This window comes from Chaetodon trifascialis, chromosome 24, assembly GCF_039877785.1.
Source record: "Chaetodon trifascialis isolate fChaTrf1 chromosome 24, fChaTrf1.hap1, whole genome shotgun sequence".
NCBI classification, from domain to species: domain Eukaryota; kingdom Metazoa; phylum Chordata; class Actinopteri; order Chaetodontiformes; family Chaetodontidae; genus Chaetodon; species Chaetodon trifascialis.
Genome location: NC_092079.1, coordinates 13,550,370 through 13,559,681, shown reverse-complemented (window position 1 = coordinate 13,559,681; position 9,312 = coordinate 13,550,370). Strand labels below are relative to the sequence as shown.

Genomic DNA, 9,312 nt, shown 5'->3' with positions numbered 1-9,312 from the left:
TGTTTTCTCAGTCTGGTGTGATGATTGTTCTTGTAAAGAAAGTCCACACAGTGACCGAGAACATGATTTGCTTTAATAGATTAATATGATTTCTTCTGTAAAAGAGCACGTTTGTGGCATCCTGCTGGAAAAATTGTACAACTTTTGTAATTATCTTGTCATATTTTAGAATTATCAAACATACAGATGTGATGACGTCACGTCAAAGAACTCATGCAGCTGTTCCAAATATCCTCCCTCCGCAGACACCCTTATATATGAGAGTGTCAATTATTTCTATTGATTTTCAAGACCTTGAACTTACTTGAAATTGAAGATCTCTGCACAGAAGCCCTGACCAAACTTCCCACACGAACCAACAGGAAACGTAAGAAACTAACGTCGTTTGTTGGTGTGACGCTCCAACAGGTGATGCGCGCGCTGTCTGAATTGATTTTGAATTTAAATTAATTAAACCATTTGTCGTCCTGAGCAGCATGTCAGGCAGGTTTTAACCTCTTTACCTCACGGTTGACTCACATCTGCGTCTGTTGACCACCTTCCCGTCCACGGTCCGTCAGTTCAAGCACGTCATTCATCGATGATGTCAGCGCGCCCCCTGGCGGCAACGTGCGGCGTCATCGTACGTGTCGCCTTCAGGTGCGCCACGTAAATCCGTGTTCTTTCCGCACCCGGTGCCAGTTTTAGTGGTTGACCAGGTTGGAGCCAGAATAATTAACACACAACAAGGGCTTGGACACTGAAAACTAAGGCCTATGTGTGTGTTCTGAGTGCTGAAACTCTTAATTACTGACCAAAATTTGGAAAAACTGTATTTCATGATTTGAAAATAAGATTTGTCTGAAATAATTAATCACAGCTTGACTGATGATTGGCTCTGATATTCAACATTTTCATGAGTTTTGAAGAAAAAGCATATCTGTGGACTTCTAGTCCTGACCTGAGAAAGACATTCGGCACACTCACAGAAACATTCAGCTTTTATTGTAACAAGAGCCAGAGGGAAGAATTTATGTGCATTTCCACAACGTAATAATTATAACTTCCATCTTTTAAGGACTGGAAGTGAGAGATTACAACGTAAATGAGGAGTATTTTCAATAATTTTGCACAAGCGATTCAACAACTCATTGATTATAGTTGATTAAAACAATGATGTGACTGTAACTGTGACCCTGTACAGACTCAGCTGATCTGTTCAGCGGTGTTTCTCTAACAGGAGGAGACTCCGTCCTACAGAGGACACAGAGACACTGAGGAACCAGACCTGAACAAGAACCCAAAGCCAGGATAAAGAGGTTCAGTGAATGTGGTGTTGAAGGTGTGGAGGTGGATCAGTGAGTCAGAGGAGACTCTGTAGAAGGACAGAGTGCCAGAAGGACAGTCCACATATACTGCCACTCTGTTTGAGACAGAGGAGGAGGAGGAGGGGGAGGAAGAGGAGGAGATGGGCGTTATTCTGTTATTGTGACTGACAGAGTAATGAGCACCTTCATCAGAGCAGATCAGACTCCAGGACTGATGGTTCAGTCCAAACAAACCGTCCTCACTCTCTGCTTTTCTCCTGATTCCTCTGTAAGCCACTGAGAGAAAAACTCTTCCTCTCAACTCGACCTCCCAATAACAGCGACCAGTCACGCCAGTTGAACAGAGCAGCTGAGGACACTGGTCAAACCTGTCTGGGTGATCAGGATATGACAGAGGCTCCTTCACCTTTGTCATCTTCCTGTTGTTGTCAGACAGTTTGATGAGTCTGTTCACTGTGTTTGTGTCGATTGTGAGTTCACAGGAATCTGATGGAGAGAAGAAGAAAACAGCTGCAGTTATTGATCGATCATCTGCTCATTGATCCACAGTTTGATGATGATTTGAATGAGTGATGTCACAGTTTGAAGATGGCTGAATGTGCTCTGCTTTGTTGTCATCAGTCAAATGAAAGACACACTTACACTTCCTCAGACCTGGTCTCAACCATCGCACTCCAGCGGGCTCCACCCTGAAAGGAGGAGGAAGGTCAGAGCAGCACGTCGTCTTTCAGCATGTGAACATGGACGTGACATCACTCTCACACATCAACACAATATGTTCATCCGGCCTGCTTCTGCCTGCTGCCTCAACATGTTTCCAGCTCTTCCTCCTCTTTCACACTGACTGACTGAGGCTGCAGCAGCCTCTTCATACCTCAGAGTGTCCAGTCTGCAGTGAGGATCCTCCAGTCCAGCCGACAGAAGCTTCACTCCTGAGTCTCCTGGATGATTGTAGCTCAGGTCCAGCTCTCTCAGATGGGAGGGGTTGGAGGTCAGAGCGGAGGCCAGAGAAGCACAGCCTTCCTCTGTGATCAGACAGCCTGACAGCCTGAAAACACAGAACAACACACATGTCAGACTGTCTGAGAGTACTGCTGAGTCCATCAAATACAAGAAGAAACTGTCTCAAAATCAGTCAATTCACACAATGACTGATTCAGGGAGTTAACAGTGTCCATGTCTTTGTGATCTAAATCGTAATGAGTCCACAGTCATACTAGCAGTTCTGTGAGGCTGTACTGAGGCACAGCAGTGCTTTGAGCTTTATGCTAACATCATTCTGCTAACATGCCCTTTGAATAATCCTATTGTCAAACACAGTCCTTCAAGTTAGCTGTGTATCCTCTCATGTAAATCAGGTTTTAAATGGTCATCAGTTGAATCCTGACCTGAGAGCTTCCAGTGTGCAGTGTGGACTCTCTAATCCAGCACACAGCAGCTTCACTCCTGAATCCTGCAGGTTGTTGTTACTCAGGTCCAGTTTTCTCAGACTGGAGGACTGAGATCTGAGGACTGAGGACAGAGCTTCACAGCTTCTCTCTGAGAGGTTACAGCCACTCAGTCTGAAGAGACAGTGAGGAAACAGGAATTTATTTATTTTTCTCTTATTAAAAGATAGAACATTTATCAATGACTAAATTCCACTTACAGAGCTTTGTTGGAGGCTTTGACCACTGGCAGCAGCCTCAGAAGAGCCTCCTCTGAAGCAGAGCATTTCTTCAGGTCAAACACGTCCAGATCTTTTTCTGATGACAGTAAGATGAAGACCAGAGCTGACCACTGAGCAGGAGACAGTTTATCTGTGGAGAGTCTTCCTGAACTCAGAGACTGTTGGATCTGCTCCACCAGAGAACGATCATTCACTTCATTCAGACAGTGGAACAGATTGATGCTTTTCTCTGCAGAGGGAGTCTCTTCAATCTTCTTCTTGATGTACTTGACTGTTTCCTGATTGGTTTCTGAGCCACTTCCTGTCTGTGTCAGCAGGCCTCGTAGGAGACTCTGATTGGTCTGCAGGGAAAGACCCAGGAGGAATCGGAGGAACAAGTCCAGGTGTCCATTTGGACTCTGTAAGGCCTTGTCCACTGCACTCTGGTAGAAGTGTGTCTCTGCAGATTCATAGTAGGTTGTTTGTTCTTCTGACAGCAGATTGACTCCAGACTTGATGAAGGTCAGATGGACATGAAGAGCAGCCAGAAACTCCTGAACACTCAGATGGACGAAGCAGAACACCCTGTCCTGGTACAGTCCTCTCTCCTCTTTGAAGATCTGTGTGAACACTCCTGAGTACACTGAGGCTGCTCTGATATCGATGCCACACTCTGTCAGGTCTGATTGGTAGAAGATCAGGTTTCCTTTCTGCAGCTGCTCAAAAGCCAGTTTTCCCAGAGACTCAATCATCTTCCTGGTCTCTGGAGTCCAGTGGGGATCTGACTCAGCTCCTCCATCATACTTGATGTTCTTCACTTTGGACTGAACCACCAGGAAGTGGATGTACATCTGAGTCAGGGTCTTGGGCAGCGGTCCTTCCTCGCTGGTCTTCATCACATCCTCCAGAACTGTAGCAGTGATCCAGCAGAAGACCGGGATGTGGCACATGATGTGGAGGCTTCGTGATGTCTTGATGTGGGAGATGATTCTTCTGGCCTGCTCCTCATCTCTGAACCTCTTCCTGAAGTACTCCTCCTTCTGTTCATCAGTGAACCCTCTGATCTCTGTCACCATGTCAACACACTCAGGAGGGATCTGATTGGCTGCTGCAGGTCGTGTGGTTATCCAGAGGAGAGCAGAGGGAAGCAGTTTCCTCCTGATGAGGTTTGTCAGCAGCACATCCACTGAGGTGGACTTTGTGACATCAGTCAGGATCTCATTGTTGGTGAAGTCCAGAGGAAGTCGATTCTCATCCAGACCGTCAAGGATGAACAAAACGCTGAACTCTCCAAACCTGCAGATTCCTGCTTCTTTGGTTTCAGGAAAGAAGTGATGAACAAGTTCCACCAAGCTGAACCTTTTCTCTCTCAGCACATTCAGCTCTCTGAAAGTGAATGGAAATGTTAACTGTATGTCCTGGTTGGCTTTGTCTTCAGCCCAGTCCAGAGTGAACTTCTGTGTTAAGACCGTCTTCCCAATGCCAGCCACTCCCTTTGTCATCACTGTTCTGATTGGTTCATCTCGTCCAGGTGGTTTAAAGATGTCTTCACATCTGATTGTGGTTTCTGGTCCGTGTGGTTTCCTGGATGCTGTTTCAATCTGTCTGACCTCATGTTCATCATTGACCTGTCCAGTCCCTCCCTCTGTGATGAAGAGCTCTGTGTAGATCTGATTCAGGAGGGTCTGCTTTCCTGCTTTAGCGACCCCCTCAAACACACACTGGAACTTCTCCTTCAGGTTACATTTAAGTTTACCTTGATAAAGTGGAGCAGGACTTCCTGAATGAAGACACAACAGATAAGATCAATAAGTGATTCATGAGGTACATGGCTATTTAATTCCCCCCAAAAATACAAATATAAACACATTTTGGTCCATCTGTTGGACATCAGTGAATGTTCACTGATCCAGCAGTTAAACCTTTAGAGAAATCCTCTTACTGCTCTGCAGACGCTCAGCCAGCTCCTCCTCCTTCATTCTCCTCAGGAAGTGCAGCGTGATCTTCAGAAATGCCTCTCTGCTGCTCCTCCTCTGCTCTGCATCCTCATACTCATCCTCCCCCTGACTCTCTAAGCATTCTGGGTAATCTGCCCTCAGAGCCGTCTTGATCTTCTTCAGCTCGTCCCTCACAAAAGAGACAATGTTCTCCTCCAGCAGCTGGAACAGAAGATGATATGAATGACACAAAGTGAAATCATGGAAGCAAACATCAGATCCACGTTGGACAGACTGACGGTCCACTGGTCTAAAAAGTGCAGCGTGGAGATTATTGTGGACAGAACAGATGTGAAAGCAGCTGTTGTACATGTACAGACCAGAAATATGGAGTCCAGGTGAGTCTGATGCTGCTGGGCAGACTGACCACTGGGAACCTCTGAGCTCTCCTGGTGGACTCTGTGGAGGAGTCATGAAGAATTAGCTCACATCATGTCCGTCCACACAGAAACAAAGACAAGCTGAAGGTCCTTTGAGCTGAAGTGTTGATTCCAACATTGAATCCGATGGTTTCCCTTGACATTAAAGTGTTGTGTTGTTCTTCCCTTCTGTGAATTCATCAGCAGCATCAACAAGAAACAGACTGTGTGTTTCCTCACACTCTCTGTTTGTTCATTCTGTTCTTTGAGCAGCTGATCACAGTCCAGCTGTTATCACTGTCATGTCTCTATTTCTGTTGTCACATGACTGGAGACAAGAAAATGTTGATTTGATGTCGTAACTCAGTGCAATCAGGGTTAGACTTCGTTAGCAGACAGCATCTCTTCGCCTCAAGAAGAGTTTATAGTCATGCATTCATCTGTCAGAATATGTGGGTCAAGAGTTGAAGACTGGTTATACTGGGCTGCTTTCACATGTGAGAATAAATGAGTGTGAAGAGGAATGACGCTCAAAATAAAGGTCAAATTGTCCAACACCAGTTTAATACTGAGAACAACTTACTGTCTGTCAGAGACATGCTGCTGTTTAAAATGAAAGAGGCCATCCATTGACTGGTCGCTCCTGAAGGACACACAGCTGGGTCCAGGTCCAGGTCCAGCAGAGGTTTGTCTGCCATAGATCCTGTCAGACACACAGGAAGACCACCATTATCCTCAGCTTTCAGTGTCCATGTGGACATGTCAGTGCTGTTTAGGGACAGACTGGAAAAATGTCCTTTAATACTAATTTTGCTCAAACCTTCATCATCACTCGAGGAGAACATGAACATTATATGGACAACTGGTCAGACTGGATTTAATGAGGACAAACATCAGCAGTGGACACATGAGGAGGACATATGGACATGTCAGGTCAAACTGTCCAACACCAGTTTAATACTGAGAACAACTTACTGTCTGTCAGAGACATGTTGCTGTTTAAAATGAAAGAGGCCATCCATTGACTGGTCGCTCCTGAAGGACACACAGCTGGGTCCAGGTCCAGGTCCAGGTCCAGCAGAGGTTTGTCTGCCATAGATCCTGTCAGACACACAGGAAGACCACCATTATCCTCAGCTTTCAGTGTCCATGTGGACATGTCAGTGCTGTTTAGGGACAGACTGGAAAAATGTCCTTTAATACTAATTTTGCTCAAACCTTCATCATCACTCGAGGAGAACATGAACATTATATGGACAACTGGTCAGACTGGATTTAATGAGGACAAACATCAGCAGTGGACACATGAGGAGGACATATGGACATTTCAGGTCAAACTGTCCAACACCAGTTTAATACTGAGAACAACTTACTGTCTGTCAGAGACATGTTGCTGTTTAAAATGAAAGAGGCCATCCATTGACTGGTCGCTCCTGAAGGACACACAGCTGGGTCCAGGTCCAGGTCCAGCAGAGGTTTGTCTGCCATAGATCCTGTCAGACACACAGGAAGACCACCATTATCCTCAGCTTTCAGTGTCCATGTGGACATGTCAGTGCTGTTTAGGGACAGACTGGAAAAATGTCCTTTAATACTAATTTTGCTCAAACCTTCATCATCACTCGAGGAGAACATGAACATTATATGGACAACTGGTCAGACTGGATTTAATGAGGACAAACATCAGCAGTGGACACATGAGGAGGACATATGGACATTTCAGGTCAAACTGTCCAACACCAGTTTAATACTGAGAACAACTTACTGTCTGTCAGAGACATGTTGCTGTTTAAAATGAAAGAGGCCATCCATTGACTGGTCGCTCCTGAAGGACACAACACAACACACACAGAGCTTTGAGTGTGAATCATGATGGTGGGTTCTCTCCGGGTACTCCGGCTTCCTCCCACACACCAAAAACATGCTCATTCGTTTAATTGGTGACTCTAAATTGCCCCTAGGTGTGAGTGTGAGCGTGAATGGTTGTTTGTGTATATATGTTGCCCTGCGATCAGCTGGCAACCGGTCCAGGGTGTACCCCACCTCCCGCCCGTTGACAGCCGAAAGGGATAAGCGGCATAGAAAATGGATGGATGGATGGGACAGATTTGAGTACTCTGACATGGAGACGAGTCCTGGACAGTCAGAGATCCTCGTCTCACCTCTGAGCTTTGGTCTGGCCGTCATTGTCCCCACACAGACTGGTTTCAGAGGGACGGACTCCCTCCTCTCTGTCCTCACACCGATTCATGCTGCTGAACTCACACCAGTTCACACACACTTTGATCTGGAGAGGAAACACAAATCATTCATGTGAACATCAGCTGAAATCATCCTTTCATCGTTTCTCCTGTCAAATATCAGCTGCTGCTCCTCCAATTGGCTGTTATCTTATGTTTCATATCAGCATCCGCTGAACGCAGTCAGACAGCGGCCGAGCTGCTGTACTTCTATCAGTCCACTAGATGGCGCCATAAAGCTGCAGCAGCAAAAATATACAAATACTCCAATCCAAGTCGAAATCCTGCATTCAAACTCTTACTCAAGTAAAAGTTCTCAGTACTAAGCATTATCAGCTCAGGTAGTTAAAGTATCAGCAGTAAAAGTACCTGTTCTGCAGTAAAATGTCTCCTTTGACTGTAAGTAAAGCACAAGTACCTGAAAACTGTACTACAGTACTTGAGTAAATGTACTTACTTTCTATCTCTGCTGAATTTTGAATAAACATCTATCCATATAGATCAACAATGTCCTGAAATCGATCAAGTGTCAATAAAAGATTGAAGGATCGTCTAAATATGTTTAGAACTACAAATGAACACGAAGAAAATTTGACATCTGCATCCGGCCGTGGTTGACGGGGCGGCTTCGCGCATGCGCAATTCATTCACAGTCTGGACGCGGAGGGGTGAACATCTCCTGCTGTGCTGCAGCGGAGAGGAACCTCTTCGGCTCGGAGGACCAAGAGGGGCGAAGAGTCCGAACGATACATGCTTTCACGTTACAGTCTCCAAAAGTCTCAAATAACAACAGAAAAAGTCGCTTTTTTGAAATAGAGTCGCTACAGGGGTCTGAACACTCGCTAAAGTCGTTAAGTTGGCACACGGCGAGCGAGGTCGCCGTCAGAGGCGGAGACAGCGTGAGAGCGGCGGCTCGTGTCCGCCTCTTCCACAGGCTGATTCAGGCAAGAAAAGCTGCCTTCAGATAATAATAAGAAAAGGTGCAACACAGTAAGAGTGACTCTCTGTTAAGCATATGAGGACCAGCTCTCTCTACTTCTGCCCCTATTCTAGCGTTTACGCTCCCAAACCGCGACACAACATGGCGGATGCTATTAACGGCGGTTGTTGTTTCGCCGCGTTCGTGTCGACTTACGCGCAAAAGTTGTCAGTTTGAAGAAAGAGTCAACGGAGCTTCATATTTTTACTGTTTCCGGCGTAACTAAGCTAACGACAGCTTGTGCTAACGATTCGGACGTTTCAACGTTGCTTCGTTACCTTCAGCCGGAGGATGATATAGACAAAATCAGCTGCGCCACAACACACACGAAACTGAAACTAAACTTTATCCTTCAGGGAAATGACGGAGGGTTTGACTCCAACCACACCCGTTCACTGTCGTTTTATTTTGTAGCCTGAACAACTGACAATATTACATTTCATGACATGGATTTATTCACAAATACCAAAGGAGTGAGTTGAATTTCTGCTTGAAAAGTCATTTTGTGTGTTGACAGGAAATATGGTCTTGATTGATTGAAAGTAGAAAATACACAATAATAAACCTGTGAAGACAGTGATATTAACAGAAGCATTTACACCGTGCATTGTGCATTCAAACCGACCTTGGTGTATGAAATAAAAAGAGAAATTATCTGTCGTTTCACGTTGTTTTGATTTTGTTTTGTGGTGAAGTTTTTGTGAGGTTGAAGCCTCCTGAGTCTCTTCGTGACAATAGACAAATCATCTTCACAGTCATGGTGACTGCTGGCAGTTTAAATA

The 9,312-nt window shown here is 45.4% G+C and overlaps 1 protein-coding gene across 7 annotated transcripts; it reads right to left on the bottom strand.

Annotated features, from left to right (window-relative positions):
• Positions 1-961: 961 nt before the first annotated feature.
• On the bottom strand, positions 962-8,997 carry LOC139352011 (protein NLRC3-like). 7 transcript variants are annotated; one of them, XM_070994018.1, is made up of 13 exons: positions 8,809-8,997; positions 7,474-7,598; positions 7,077-7,136; positions 6,685-6,804; positions 6,287-6,412; positions 5,895-6,014; positions 5,273-5,351; positions 4,898-5,114; positions 2,956-4,735; positions 2,696-2,869; positions 2,182-2,355; positions 1,950-1,996; positions 962-1,793 (listed from the first exon to the last, which is right to left on the bottom strand). In XM_070994018.1, exons 2-13 carry the CDS (start codon positions 7,560-7,562, stop codon positions 1,234-1,236), a joined length of 3,546 nt encoding a protein of 1,181 aa, XP_070850119.1. In that variant the 5' UTR covers positions 7,563-7,598; positions 8,809-8,997; the 3' UTR covers positions 962-1,233. The 7 variants fall into 7 exon arrangements, with proteins under 7 accessions (XP_070850119.1, XP_070850120.1, XP_070850122.1 ...); XM_070994019.1 differs by having other exon boundaries at positions 8,687-8,864; XM_070994021.1 differs by lacking the exon at positions 6,287-6,412 and having other exon boundaries at positions 8,809-8,884.
• Between the last annotated feature and the right edge of the window lie 315 nt (positions 8,998-9,312).